Source organism: Heterocephalus glaber, unplaced genomic scaffold, assembly GCF_053883595.1.
Source record: "Heterocephalus glaber isolate CG9 unplaced genomic scaffold, H.glaber_assembly_v1.0 deba00001509, whole genome shotgun sequence".
NCBI classification, from domain to species: domain Eukaryota; kingdom Metazoa; phylum Chordata; class Mammalia; order Rodentia; family Bathyergidae; genus Heterocephalus; species Heterocephalus glaber.
In genome coordinates this window covers 46,589,194-46,604,019 of record NW_028258325.1, presented here as the reverse complement: position 1 = coordinate 46,604,019, position 14,826 = coordinate 46,589,194, and the positions used below count along the sequence as shown (strand labels likewise).

Below are 14,826 nucleotides of genomic sequence, written 5' to 3'. Positions count from 1 at the left end.
TTTTATGTGCTCTCCTCTTTTGCTTTTGCACTGACTCTTTTGAGGGCCTAGCCCGGTCTGACTGCCTATTAATTTCTATCTAACTTAGCTACAATACTTCTGCCTCAGCCTTCCAAGTGTTGGGTTAACAGGCATGTGCCACCATGCCCGGCTGTCATGTCCCTTCTTCCACAGGCCCAAATTTTGTAATTTGTTTTTATTTTTAAAACTTTTAAAGCTGGGAGTGGTACATAATGAGTTCAAGGCCAGACTGAACTATACAGTGAGACCCTGTCCCCCTCAAAAGCCAAAAAGAAAAAAAATGTAACTGACATTTTCAATCGCTAAGAATAAATAGTGCTTTAGTTTTAAAAAAAGAATGGCAGATAGGGCTGGGGATTAAGCTCAGTGGTGCCGCCACCTACCTCACAATCGCGAGGTCCTGAGTTCGATCCTGAGTACAAAAAAAAAAAAGAAGCAACAAAAAAGAATAGCAGATGCTGGCCCCAGAAGCTCAAGGTCCAGTGTCCTTTCCACAGGGAAGGGAGGACCAGACATTGGCTGGAGGGATATAGCAAGCTTGGAGTTATCAATTGAATCCCTGTCGTCCCCTCCCATCTGTCTTGTTCTATAAAAGGCCCTTGCACAGCTGGACACAGGCAGGTGTGCTTGGTAGAAACATGAGGCCCTTTATCTCCTTGGAGCTGGCTTTGAATAAAGCTTTTTCCTTTTCACCACATGTGGCTTCCCAAGGAAGCAGCGACCTGAGCTTCCAGACCTGTCCAGCCAGAGACAGTACTGGAGACTAGATTCAGGGCCTTTCACCTGGAGACAGTGTTCTACCACTGAGCTACATCCTGAGTCCTTTTTTATTTTGCTTTCAGACAGGATCTTGCTAAATTGCCCAGGCTGGAACTTGCAACCATCCTGCCTCAGCCTCCCAAGTTGCTAGAATTACAGATGTGTGCCACCACACCTGGTTTCTGAAAAGTCAGACTTTTATAGACATAAGGAGCCAGTAATTCAAGATGAAATAAGAATGATTTTGAGGCTGGCATGGTGGTGGACATCTATAATCCCAGTACTTAGGAGGCTGAAGCAGGAGGATCTCAAGTTTGAGGTTAGCCTGGGTTACATAGTGAGTTCAAGGTCAGGATGGACTACACAGGAAGATCTTGTCTACAAACAAACAAGCTCCAGAAAGAAAAATGATTTTGAATGAAATAATAAATTATTAAATATTAATATTATTATATTAATATGTTATAGTATTAAATAATAAATGATTTGAACCAAATAATAAAACTAAGAAAATATTTTATTTTTCCTAAATTGCCTGGACATTTTATCAAGTTTTCCTCCATTTTGGGCTGTGGACACCTGACCAAAGATTAAGGCTGGGTTTTCCCTGTGACAAACAAGTGGATGGTCAGCACTGCCCCGTTCATTTGGATGTTTGGCCAGGGGTCAGGGGCCCTTGCCAACAGTCTGACTGGAGCCTGAGACACAATATCATTATATAGTTCAGGCCAGCCTTGAACTTACTATGTAGCCCAGGCTGGCCTCAAATTCATAGTGCTCCTCCTGCCTCAGCCTCCCAAGCAATGGGATTACAGGCATCTGCCACCACACTGGCCTCTTTTCTCTTTCTATTCTTTCATCTCTCTCTCTCTCTCTCTCTCTCTCTCTCTCTCTCTCTCTCTCTCTCTCGTCTCTTTTAGAAATATTTTATACCATGGTGCTCTTCACACAGTCGTCTCAGCTTCTTCCAGCCAAGGGCATGGCATAGCAAGTGATTTCTGAAAAGGGCTAGGTAGTAAGTACTTTAGAGTCTTTGGGTCGTACAGTCTGTCATAATCTGTCAACTCTGCCTTTGTCCTGTAGGACAGAGACCATAAGCCATCAAATGGGCCTGGCTATATTCAGTGCCATCTCCCCTGCCAGGACTCAGCCATGCCTGGCACCAGCTGGATCACACTGCACACCATCTCCCTGTACCTGGCTTTAACTTGCTGAGGTCACCAGGTGGGGCACAGGATGGTGCCATCAGCTCTGAAACAGCTCTTCTGCTTGGTGCACTGTGATGCCAGGGCTCTTGGCCTTGCTTGTGTCACCGGCTGATTTCTAAAGGCTCTGCCATAGGATGCATGGGGGACACAAAGGGCAGGAGGGAGGAGGGCTCAACCCTGTGTAGTCACTGTGCTGAGGTGCTCTTTCACCCTGCTGGCAGCAGCTGGCCCCAGGCTCCAGCTTTGCCACCACACCTGGCACAGTGACAACATCTGAGGCATGCGTGTAAATGCACACACATGCACACATGCACACACAGGACCTGCAAACACACTCACTTGCTGTTCCTCTGTCGCATGATTTTTTTTTCATCTCTAAACCTCTCATAAAGTTGCTGATTACCTACCAAAATTTGTATTCAAAATCAGCAAATATGTCAAAGGAAGCCTCCTAAGGAAGAAGAAACTGCAAATAAATATTCTTAAATACTGTATGAGTTACTGTTGGAGGACTTTGATATATGTGTTTCTCTCAGAATAAGCTTGCTTTCATTTGTTAAATTGCTTAAAATTTAATTATTTTAGTAAAAAGTAGGCCCACATATGACTTTTTAAAAAATGGTGATATATGCTGTGTTAATAATGGCATTGCTGGGTGATTTAAACAACAGAATTAGTTCTATCACTGTCCTCAAGGCTGAAAGTCCAAGATCATGGGGCTTCCAGGGTTGGTTTCTCCTGAGGCCTCTGTCCTTGGCTTGTAGATGGTCATCTTCCACTTCACATGGTCTTCCCTGATCTCTCTCTGTCTCTGTCTGTGTATCCCTCTCTCTCTTTCTCAGTCCTGAAGACTGAACCCAGGGCCTATGCACTGAGCTACATCCGTAGACCATTTTTTATTTTTTGGAACAGGGTCTTGCTTGCTAAATTACTAAATTGGCCAGACTGGACTTGAACTTGCAATCCTCCTGCCTCAGCCTCCCAGGGGGCTGGGATTACAGGCGTGCATCACCATGCCTCACCGGTCCCATGGTTTTTAATAGCTTCCATATGCTGATGGCTTCCACATTCACTAACTTCACCCCTTGAGCACTCCAAGTTTTCCTTTCAACTGCCTTCTCCACGTGTTCACTTAGACATATAATAAACATCCTCAGCTGTTCTTCATCACAGAAATGCCACCAACATCCATCCAGCTGTTGAGGACAAAAATCACAGGAAGCATCCTTAGGCCTTCATTTCACCCAGTTGGCCCCACATCCACAATAAATCCCGACCCTGACCACTTCCCCTCAGTCCCCTCCACATACTAATCCATATCAACTTCCTTCTTGCATGGATCGCTGCAAAAGCCACCTCATTTGTCTCCCTCCATTCTAACCTTTACCATCTGATAAAGGCAAATCAGGGATATTCCCTCGCTCCCAACCCCCACTGGTGCCTGGAGTGACAGCGCTCGCCTGTAGTCCCAGCTACTCAGGAGGCTGAGGCAAAAGGACAGCGATTCAAGGACAGCCTGGATAACTGAGTGAGACGCTGACTCAAAATTGTAAAAGGGCTGGGCGAGTAGTTTAGCAGTACAGCACTTGTCTAGCATGCAGGAGGCCCTGGGTTCGATCCTGCACTGGTTTCCTATTGCAACCGCAGAAATGAAATCCCTCACCATGGCCCTCGGGGCCACACAACACCCTGGGTCCAGGCCCCATGTCCAGGGCTCCAGCTGCGAGGACCTCTCAGTCCGCTGAACACACTTTCCCTTGGACCTGGGATACCATAGGGTCCCTGGTCTTCTCCGCGCGTCCTTCTCATCCTTCAGCCTTCAGCTCCAACGTCACCTCTGAGACGTCTTTCCTGACCTCCCTGTGCCCAATCTTCCAGACCCTCCCTACCACTCTCCAGAAATTTTTCTTCAGTTTCTGAATTTTAGAATTTCCCTCACGGACTCACCTGTTCTGAGGTTTCCCTGTGTCCCTCTCCCTCACCTCCCCGGGAAGCCTCCCAGGAGCAGGGAACCCCTGTGTGGAGCTCAGGGACCCAGGAGGAACTTGGACAGAGCTGGTTGACAGGAGCCCGCGCGGATCCCTAGGGCTCCCCAGCTCAGGGAGGTTCCTGTCAACTGGCGACACCCCGTCCTACCCCTTCTTCACTCTTTTTTGGTGCCCACCATCGGCTCCCCCGCCCTCCTACGTTTTCTTCCCTCCTGCCCTCAGTTCTTTCACCGCCCTTCTGGGCTCGCCCACGCCACGCCCACGCCACGCCCACACAGTCCATGCCCCTCTACAACGCCCTTGCTCTAGGCCCAGCCCCCAGTCCCCGCCCTGCCCCCAGCACCGCCCCGCCCTCCTGCCCCGCCCCTGCCCCACCCCGCGCATATCTTCCCAGCCCGCGTCGGTCCAGGTGGCAGAGGCAGCAGCGGCGGCTCAGAGAGGATGGCGTTCGCGGCGCTGTGCTGGGCGCTGCTGCTCCTGGCGGGGGACTATGCAGGTGAGGCTCGAAAGGGGCCCGGGTGACAAGGACCCGCGAAGATGCTACGGTGTCCTCCGGGGCGGCGCCTGTCCGGTCATCTCTGGGCCGCCTTGAAGACGGTGCCCGCGCAACCGTTACCGGCGGTTCCCCGCCAGTCCCGCAGCGCTGGGGCGGTGGGGTGGCCCTGGGCTCCCTTCCTGCTCCCCCTAAGTGACACCAGCCATCTGCTCTTTCTCTCTAGACACAAATTTTCTGGTGGCCTGGAGCAGGAGTTGGGTTTTATGTACCCAGGGACTCTGGACCCTGGGCAGGAGATGGGCAGGAATTGGGAATCCATATGACAGAAGCGTGTTCCTCTAGCCAGATTTCACCTAGTTGAAGGTGGAGTTTAAATGCTAACACTTGTTAGGTGTGGTAGTTCACATCTGTAATCTCATCATGGGAGGCTGAGGCAGGAAGATCTCTCAGAGTTTGAGGCCAGCCTGGGCTACATAGTGAGTTCAAGGTTGGCCTGAACTGCAAAGTGAGACCTGTGTCACTCCACCCCCAAAAGCTAACACCTAAAATTAAGTTTTGTATCTATTACCCTGAGCCACAGAGGAAAAGAATATTATGAATTGTTAAGAGTTACTTCCCGATATTTGTAGTTTAGCTTCAAAGTCCTTTTTCAACCAAACCTAAAAGGAACAGAACCAAATGTTCTTTCTTTTAAAAGTGCCAGGGTCGAGGGGGGGTATCTTTTTTAGGGGATATGGAGAAAGACTGGGTTAAGAAACCAGCTGTCAGCTGGGCATGGAGATGCACAACTGTAATCCCATGAGTTCCAGTCCTACCTGGGCTACATAGTGAGTTCAAGACCAGCTGGATCTATATACCGAAACCCTATCTCAAAAAAACAACAAACAAAAAACCCCAAAACAATGACAAAACCCCCTCAAAAAACTTAAGAAAGGGAGAAGGTGTGTATAAAACACAAACAATTTTTTTAAAAATCCTTATGGATAAAATTCATGTTTAGGGCCGGAGATTTAGTTCAGTGGTTTCGCCACCTGCCTTGCAAGCACAAGGGCCAGAGTTCAATCCCTGGCACAAAAAAAAAAAAAAAAAAAAAAAAAAAAATTCATGTTTGATTACATAACTAAATGTCTGTTTTCTTCTTGCAGCCTCCGTGGAGCGTGCAGATGGTGGGCCTCGAACAGTAAGTAGGAAGCCTCTGCTGTCGGTGCATAGAGAGAAACCCAGGCTCATTTTCAGGACATCCTGCCCCTTTTGAACATATCGACTGCTTTAGAAGCCAGGCCTCTAGGCAGGCCTTTTAGTACAGATAAAAGCATAAAGTTTAGTTCAGAGTGGCTCCATCTTTGACCGCCTCATAACCTTGTTTGCTTTAATATTTCCTTTAACGATTCCAAAGTTCCTTGGCCTAATAGTTATGCTTTACAGTGGACATCATACGTACTTTATCACATTCAATTGCATAGCTGTCAGTGAAGACCAGATGAGAGCAAGCAGAGGCTCTTCATTCAGAGCCGCTGTAGCAAGGGATTGACCACCATCGTCTGCAATTTGGGAGCAGCTCCAGGGAGGAGAGGAGTGGGAGAGCTCACAGTGGGAAAGCTCACAGTGGGAAAGCTCACAGTGGGAAAGGCAAGGCTTTGGGTACAGCTTGATGCAGGCTGGTGGCTTGGAGGAGCTGCAGGTGGCTGTCGGTGAAGCAAGGCATCCTATGGGATTGAGTGAGGGTGTGTGCTTGGCTTTAATGGTTTGTCCCAAGTTGGAATCAGAGACAAAAGTTAGACACTGTCGGTTGGGCTGGATTTAACTCAGTGGCTCTGCCGCCTGCCTTGCAAGAACAAGGACCTGAGTTCGATCCCCGGTACCAAAAAAACAAAACAAGACACTGTCGGTTATTAATGAAGTCTGTTTGGGGCTTACTGTTTTGAGTTCCTAGACTGTCACTAGAAGTAGCAGTCTGGCTTCCTACAGATAGTAGTTGTTAACAGAAATTCACATGACCACTGTCCACTTAAGCATCTTGCAAGTAAATGACCCTCTCCTGTCTAATCTGTTTCTACATAACCTTATGCACTCTGGGCTGGAGACTGTTCTCTCGCACACCCATAGACATTCACCTCCCACCAGCTGAGTTGTTCTGTTCTGAGTGGTGGTTCTGGGATCAAACCCAAAGCCTTGCATACGGTAGGTGTAATCTTGCTGGGACTCAAGGGGGTGTGTGTAAAGCCTCCTAGGACTCCAGTCTCATTTTAATTACAAATGGAAAGACATGGGAGCATGAAAGAGCAAAATAGAAAGTTGGTAAGTAGGGAGAAGTTCAAGTAGATGCCCAAATGACCTGTTCTGTTCTTTCAAAAAACTAATATTTATGGTATTTTTTTCATTTATGCTATTAGTTTCTCTTAGTTCATTGAAAAGAAAGTTATATGCTGTTGTTTCTTTGTTGTAGGAGAGTCCTTTTTGTCTATTATTTGTACTCTGAGTAACATTTTGGCCATTCTTTTAAGATTATGATATACAATGTATTAACTATTGTTATTCTCTAATTATTTTGTTGTGAAATTTTGTTTTATTTTTTCATAGCAGTAAGAGTGGTTTTTATATTTTATTAATATCTACTTGTATTACATTAAAACATTTTTTAAAACATAAATATGAGTTCAAAGAAAGCTATTTTTTTTTGGTAGTACCCAGGAATGCTTTATCACCGAGCAATAGCTGCAGTCCTGTCTGTCTGTCTGTCTCTGTCTATCTATCTATCTATCTACCTGGGTGTCTTTCTAAGTTGCCTAGGCTATCCTTGAACTTGCAATCCTCCTGCTTCAGCTCAAGTAGCTGGGATTACAGGTGGGCCCCACCTGCCCAGCTAAAGTCATCATTTACATGACAACTGTCTCATAGTTTAGAGAGACTTACTAACAGACAATTTGCTGTAAAAATGCTGTTGAAGGGCTGGGGATTTAGCTCAGTGGTTTCGCCGCCTGCTGCGCAAGCGCAAGGACCTGAGTTCTATCCCCGGTACGCAAAAAAAAAAAAAATGCTGTTGAATTATATGTAGATGAAACAACTGTAAATAATTGCGGAAAGATTTTTTAAAACTGTTTACTAATCCAAGTGTTTTTAAGTTCTCGCTGTGTTTCAGAGCACTGAGTGTCAACTGAGGGAAGTTTTATTCCTGGCACACATGTGGTACATGGTTTTTGATCAACCCGACTGAGTTGTTTCCTGTACCTAGTGGTAGAGCAGCACAGGGAATCTGCTAAATATCTTACAGTGCAAAGCACAGCTACAGCAAAGAATTATCTGGTCTGAAATGTGAATAGTGTCACAATTGGGAAACCCTGCTTTCAAGACTGAGAATTGAGATCAAAGGTGATATATTATGGATGTGCATTAGTGGTGAGCACTCAAAGGACTCTAATTAGTTGAGATATTCAAAGAAAGGTCCTATTCTGTGTATTCCTTGGATTCAGCTGTAAGGTACAGTGACTCAAAATACCAGCTTACAGCCCTACTGTCCTAGGATACATCCTTTGTCTCCTAGTGCATAAGATGAAGGTTAGGACCCATGCCCCAGGAGCAGGACCAGAAGCACTCAGTGAGGCCTCTTTTACTCCCAAGCCTGGCCCACAGACAGCAGCGCTTAGGTCTTTATAAATCCAAGTGACAGCAATAGAAAGTATGTTCCATTTATTCACTGTGGAGATGGGGTGACTTCTTTTACTCCAAGGCAAAGAAAAGTGGTTACCATTTACTTTAAAAAGAAAGAGCCAGGTCTGGGAATGTAGCTCAGTGGTGCTGTGCCTGCCTGGCAGGCGCAAGGTCCTGAGTTCAATCTCTGGTGGGCTGGTGGGGGGGCATGGGCAGTGGGATACAGAGGCACATGTCTATAATAAAAGATACTCAGAAGGCTGAGGCAGAAGGATCATGAGTTCAAGGCCAGCCTGGGCTACATAGCAAAATCTTGTTTAAAAAAAAAAAAATCAGAAACAGAATGAGCCATATATTTAACCTTTTGTTAAAACGGGGCTTTGTTCACCATATTCTGATCACTGTGACCAGTTCTGGCCCTGCGGATGAGCAACACTTATTGCTTCTCTGGCCTTAGTTCCAGCCAATCAGAGGAATGGTTTCCAGGACTCCATATCAGGGCTGCTGCAGCAGAGTACCACAAACTAGGCACCTAAACAGCAGAAAGTGGGTGTCTCACGGCTCTGATTGCTTGCAGTTCAAAATTCAGGTGTGAGGAGTGTTGGTTCCTTCTGAGGGCTAACAGGAGAATCTGTCCCAGGCACAGTCCTAGCAGCCAGTGGCCTCCTGGTTTATCTGTGGTCCCTTCCCCGCCTCTACCTGGTCTTCTGTCTGTCACGACATCCAAATTCCACCGTTTTAATAAGGACACTGGTCATATTGGCTGAAGTCTACTCTCGTGACTTTAATTTGATCACCTCTGTAAAGACCCTATCTCCAAATAAGATCCTATTCCAAGGTAGTAGGACTTTTACATATCTTTTGTGTGTGTGTTCTTGGAGGGCACCATTAAAACCATAACTTCAGGGCCCAGGTCTGGACCTGCCATTATGCCAAGGGATTAAGGCAGAAGGTAGCAGAACAACCCCTCCTGGAGGCTGTAGTAAAGTGGGAATTATGAAGCCAGAGGCTATTGAAGTAGGAATGCCAGGATGCTTTGGATTTTCACTTAAGAATCAGATTAAAACCTCTGATGTCTTCTATTTGTCCCTTTTTCTTTTTGTGGCACTGGGAATTGAATTCACGGACTGTTGAACTATATCTCCTAGTCTTTTTAAAATTTTATTTGAGACAATGTCCCACTGAGTTGCTCAGGATGCTCTCACACTTGGGATTCTCCTGCCTCAGTCTCCTGAGTAGCCAGGATTACAAGCCTCTGCCACAAGGATGGCTTTTTTTTTCTCTGTGCTGGGGATCCAACCCAGGACCTCATACATGTTAAGCATGGCATGTCCTTTACCACCGAGGTATACCTCCAGCCTCTGAAGTCCTTTCCTTTTTAAATGTAGCATGTTTTAGACTATTGCATCAACATTGAATGTGATTTTTGCATTTGAAAAATCATTTCTTTGTGTGTGGAAATAGAGACAGTTGTATGGGATGTTTCTAAGAGATCTAGAGAGACTTGGACCTTGTTTCCCCCTCAGCTGTTTTATAACAAGTGGGTCTCGGCCAGGTGTGGTGGCACACACCTGTAATTCCAGCACTTGGGAGGCTGAGGCATGTGGATTGCTGGGAGTTCAAGGCCAGGCTAGACTACATAGTGAGACTCTGTCTCAAAAAGCCAAGCAAAACAAAACAAAAAACCAAAAAGCCAGGTGTATCTCAAGTCATCCCCTAATTTCAGCCCCTTTTCTTTTTTCCCAGCCAAACTGTACTCGGTATCAGTTACCAGGGTGCCCCAAGAACCTTGACCCCGTGTGTGGCAGTGACCTGTCCACGTATGCCAACGAGTGTCTTCTGTGCCTGAAGATCTGGTAATCTGATTTTATGGCTCTAGACCAGCCATGTTTTTCTTTGTTTTCTTGCATTTTGATTTCTTGGAGAGCGTGAGTCTTTCCTTGAATATAAGAATCAAATGTGACATAAATTGTTCTCAGTCTTCACACTGGTGTGTGACAAAGTGTGAAGTCCTCAGTGCGTTTTCAGGCCAGAGGTAGAGAAGGAGATATGTGACTAATCAACTAGAGACCAAATAATCAGGTTCATGAGTGCAGATTTCCCAAAATGAAGAGTATATTTAGGGGCTGCAGGCATAGCTCAGTGATGGAGCAAGTGCCTGGCATGCTCAAGGTCCTGGGTTTGATCCCCAGCACTGAGAACACACACACACACAAATAAATAAGAGTATATTTAATAGTTAAGCACCGTGGAATACTACATTTTCTTTTAAATTTAGAGGACATGTGCAGGGGACTGGTACACAGTGTCCATCCAGTTGGGAAGCAGTAAGCTGTGAAACTCGGTGCCCTTCATGTGGCACACTTGACCAGGCGACTGCCCCTCCAGGATGCTGCCAGGGGAGCAGGGGTCCATCGTGGGCCTCAGTCTTCACCCAGGAGCCTCTGTCTTCTCCAAGAGCTTCTCAGGGCTCTGTGCCCTGTCCCCTGGGGCTCAGGGGCAGATGACAGAGTGAGGAGGGTAGGGACTTTGACCCTCCAAGTTTCCTAGATTTAGCTGAAACCATGACTACATAAAGACAGCCCTGGAAGGAGTCTAATATTAGTGACATGGGCCTTTTTAATGCAAATAGTGAGCAGGCTTGGGTGTGGCAGGTAGTGATAATGTCTCTATCGTGGTTTTATCCACAGGGAGGACAGGCGCGACATTAAAATCATCAGCAATGAGCCATGCTGAAGGCAGCACTTGGAGCCGAAGAGACAAGACGCCTCCCTCCTGGATGGTGCACCCTCCCTCTCTCCCCGGCTTGCTTTGCATGAGATTTGTTAGCCCACATATCAAGGGAGAGGAGGTGTGGAAGAGAGTTTAGTAGAAAACCCTTGTTTCTTTGCTTTTGCCCTTTAGTTCAGCTTGTGCATTGCTTTATTTAGTTGGAATAAAATCAGCATCAAATTCAGCTACTGCTCTTTTCTGTTGAAAATGCCATTCCCATTGTAGGGAGGACAGAATTTTACTTTCAGGTTAATTAGGGTTTTTCTTTTTTCTTTTCTTTTCTTTCTTTCTTTTTTGTTTTTTTGAGATAGGCTCTTGCTACATAGTTCAGGCTGGCTTTGAACTCACTATGTAGCCCAGGCTGGCCTCGAATTTGCTGCGATCCTGCCTCAGCCTCCCAAGTGCTGGGATTACAGGGGTACACTACCACATCCAACTAATTAGGGTTTGTCTTTCTTTCTCTCCTTTGTTTTCACATACTTGCTTTTTTGCTTTTATTATGATTTAGTTTAAATAAGTAAAAAGATTCACACATGTTAATAAAAAGACAGGAGTGTTTGCTGCATGGCTACGAAACAGCAGCTCTGCCAGTGCACACTGAGGGTGACACAGATCATGTCATAGCTCTCGCCCGTTCCCCGCCCCCCCCTAATTTCCTGGCTGTCCTGGTCAGTGCTCCTCTGCCCAGGGCTCTTTTTCTGTCACTTTTGTATGTTTACTGTGTCACTACTTCTGCGTCATTTGCAAGACTGGGGGTGCAGATTCGCAGAGTTCTGGGAAGGTCTGTCCTCATCCACTCAGTGTGATCAGGAGCAGGAGTTGATGTGTTTCTGCTGATCAAGTGGAACCGGGAACCCTCAGGGTCTTTTAAGTTGTCTTCATCTGATCGTGGTTTCTTTTGGGGAGAAGCAAATAGGTAGACGTTTCCTTCTACCTTGCCATATGCTGACAGCTGCTTGTTACTCCTAAAAGTCTACCCCTCCACACCGAGACTCACCCCAGTGACATCTCCATGGTAGAGTCCTGTAGCAGTGCACATCAAAACCATCCCTGACACCCCAGCTCTGCCGGGGCTCTACATCTGAACGCTGGTGTCTGCCATCTTTTAGGGGTTTCACCATCACCATCTTCACAGGTCCAAATCACTCTCTCTGACATATTTAGCACAAACCCCTGGAGGCCAGACTTTGCTCCAGAATTCCACATCTGCCACATTTTTATAAACTGAGCATCGGGAGGTATTGAGTCCCCTTCTTCTATGGTAACATCTTCAACAAAGGACATAGAGGGCCCACTGATGTTTGGGCTCTCAAAGTCAAAACAGGTGCCAAATACTGCCTGTAAGTTCCAGCTGGTCATGTTCAGGAAGATGCGAGGCTGCCAGGTTGAGCTGGAAGCTGAGCAGCTGGAGCTCAGAGATGTATAGATGCTTCACGTGGCTCCCAGGCAGCTGAACTTCTGAATCAGCGCAAGGTCCATGTCCAGGTCCACGTCTGTGCCCACCATGGCAGGGCCAGACACAACTGACCCACCGCTGAGACCTCTCACCGCTTCAGAGGGGTAAACTCCCTCAGCCACTCGCTCTCATGCTCCTCCAATCTCCCAGTGAAGATTTTCCCACTGGGCCTGAGAAGTAAATGGACATAAGATAGATCGACAGGAGAGAAGGGTATGAATTTGCTTGAAACAGTTTTACCTAGCATGCAAGCCTTCATGAGGAAGTGACCCACAGATGCACTCAGAGTTAACACGTACTGAATGAGACAAAAAGTAGTGAATTACGGCCAGGTTTGGTGAACGCTGAAAATACCAGGACTCTGGGAGGCTGAGGCAGGGAGATTGGAAGTTTATACTCAGCCTGGACAATTTAGCAACTTAGCAAGACTCTGTTTCAAAATTTTAAAAAGGCATGGAGCCAGGCGGAGTGGTGCACGCCTGTGATCCCAGCACTCAGGAGGCTGAGGCAGGAGGATCACCTCGAGTTCTAGGCCAGCCTGAGCTACATAGTGAGACCCTGTCTCAAACAACAACAACAAAAAAAATGGCATGGGGATGTAGCTCTTTGCGAAGCTCCTGGGTTCAATACCCAGCACAACAAACAAACAGTAGTGAATTATGAGAATGTACAATGGTGGGTTAGGATATTTTGGTGGACAAGTGGCTAGGGAGGCTAGAAATTAATCTAATAAAGTTTGTACAGATTTCTCCCAGCCTCAACTTCCTGTCCTTGGAGAATGCTACTTTCCTTCTAGAGTAGGAGGACATCATTCAGGTGCAGATTTTATTTCCTGCTTTTTGGGGGGGTAGTACTGGAGATTGAACCCAGGGTCTTGCACATTCTACGTAAGTGCTCTCCCACTGAGCTACATCCCCCCAGGCCTTTTAAAATGTTATTTCAAAATTGTTTTCCAGTCAGGACTTGAACTTGAAATCCTCCTGCCTCAGCCCTTCCCAAGTTGCTGGCATTACGGGCATGCACCACCACACCTGGCTTCATCTCCAGCTTTTGAGAAACAGAAGGAAGGTCAGAAGGATGTTTTGTACCCACTGTCTTTTCAGTGCCTATCACTTGAAATGGCTAATAGGCCAGAGTCACATGTTTTGGGGATCTGTGGAGAACACCTTGGAATTAGATGGAATCGTATAACCCTAAGTGTGCTGTAACCCTAAAGTGTGCTGTGACTTTAAGAGTGCTGTAACCTAAGTATAACACAATCATAAGAGTGATGTGTAACCATAAGATATGAAAGTAATGAAAGTAGAACCTTAAGTGGTATGGAACTGATAAGGGTGTAGCCCGAACTGGACGGGGCATACCCCGAATTGGGCAGAGTGTGCCCCCAAGCTGGACAGTGTGATAAGTCTGAACCAATACCACGAACGCCCAGCTAGAATAGTATAAAAGGAGCTGAAGACCCCAAGCAAGTCGACGATCCATCCCACCGACCAGTCGGCCAGTCAGTCTGATGATCTGACTACCGACCCAGACATCTGCACACCTGATCCCGCTGGGAGGAGCATCGCCGCCGACCAGACGAGACCAGAGGACGAGGCAAGCAGAGAGGCAGATAGCCTAACGCCGACTCGACGCCCTTCGTCTACGGATCGGACCCTCTGACCCTGCGGGAGGAAACGTCGCGCTCCCATTAAGGACTTGCGCAGTACAGGTACAGGGACGTGGTAATTGGCAGACTCAATATTGTGTGGTAATTGTATTGAAATGAATTAGGATAATATAAGATAAGTGTATTGCCATCCGAGTCCGAGTCCGAGTCCTCTTTACCCACGGTACCTGCTCGCGACAGGATCTGTCCTGACTTCATCCCTCAGCAGCTTCACAAGGCCTCTTTTCTTCCCAGGCAAAGGTGAGCTTCACTATGTGACAAGTAAGGTCACTGTTGGGAGGGCAGGGTTTATCCTGGTTTCCCCTTCCCTGATTCTGGGGCAGCTGTTTGTGGGTAACGGGCATGGTGTTCTGTTCATGGCAAATGATCATGAGATACCTGGAGTTGATGTTAACCTGAGCCAGTAAAGTAAAACAGTCATGGAAGTGAAAATATATATTAAGTTCAAAATCTCCATCAACTTCACTGCATTTCTTAAGAAATGCCTAGCAGATTAGTAGAGTACATGCCTGAGTATGGTCTTGGCTGTTGCATATGGTTCCCCTTCCCTTTCCCTCTGGCACTGTTTCTCTGCTTGGCTCTCCTCCACCACGAAGCAAGCAGCTTTGCTCTGATAGTTCCTTCCGGCCTGAGTTTTCGGCCTTGGGGCCAGATGACCATGGACGGAGTCCCCTGAAACCATGAGTGAAATTAAACTTCTCCTCCTTTAAGTTGTGGTTGTTGGGTATTGTGTCTCAGTGACAGGAAAGCTGACTAATGCACTACTTATATATTCTATGACAAATGACTGGCTGGTTCTTCTTTCCACT

General features: G+C 46.7%; 1 protein-coding gene and 1 pseudogene across 2 annotated transcripts in view; one reads left to right on the top strand and one right to left on the bottom strand.

Moving 5' to 3' along the window:
* Nucleotides 1-11,076, top strand: part of Spink2 (serine peptidase inhibitor Kazal type 2) — a 31,685-nt gene extending 20,609 nt beyond the window's left edge. Inside the window, exons 3-6 of one of the 2 annotated variants that reach the window (XM_087187707.1) lie at nt 4,371-4,472; nt 5,618-5,652; nt 9,867-9,976; nt 10,811-11,076. In XM_087187707.1, the coding sequence (XP_087043833.1) occupies nt 4,371-4,472; nt 5,618-5,652; nt 9,867-9,969 (240 nt within the window). In that variant the 3' untranslated portion in view covers nt 9,970-9,976; nt 10,811-11,076. Of the gene's footprint in view, nt 1-4,340; nt 4,473-5,617; nt 5,653-9,866; nt 9,977-10,810 lie in introns of those variants that run through there. The other variant, XM_013073938.3, reaches the window with a different exon arrangement.
* A 522-nt stretch (nt 11,077-11,598) lies between these two features.
* LOC101723118 (protein ILRUN pseudogene) lies at nt 11,599-12,398 on the bottom strand (annotated as a pseudogene).
* Nucleotides 12,399-14,826: the final 2,428 nt, after the last annotated feature.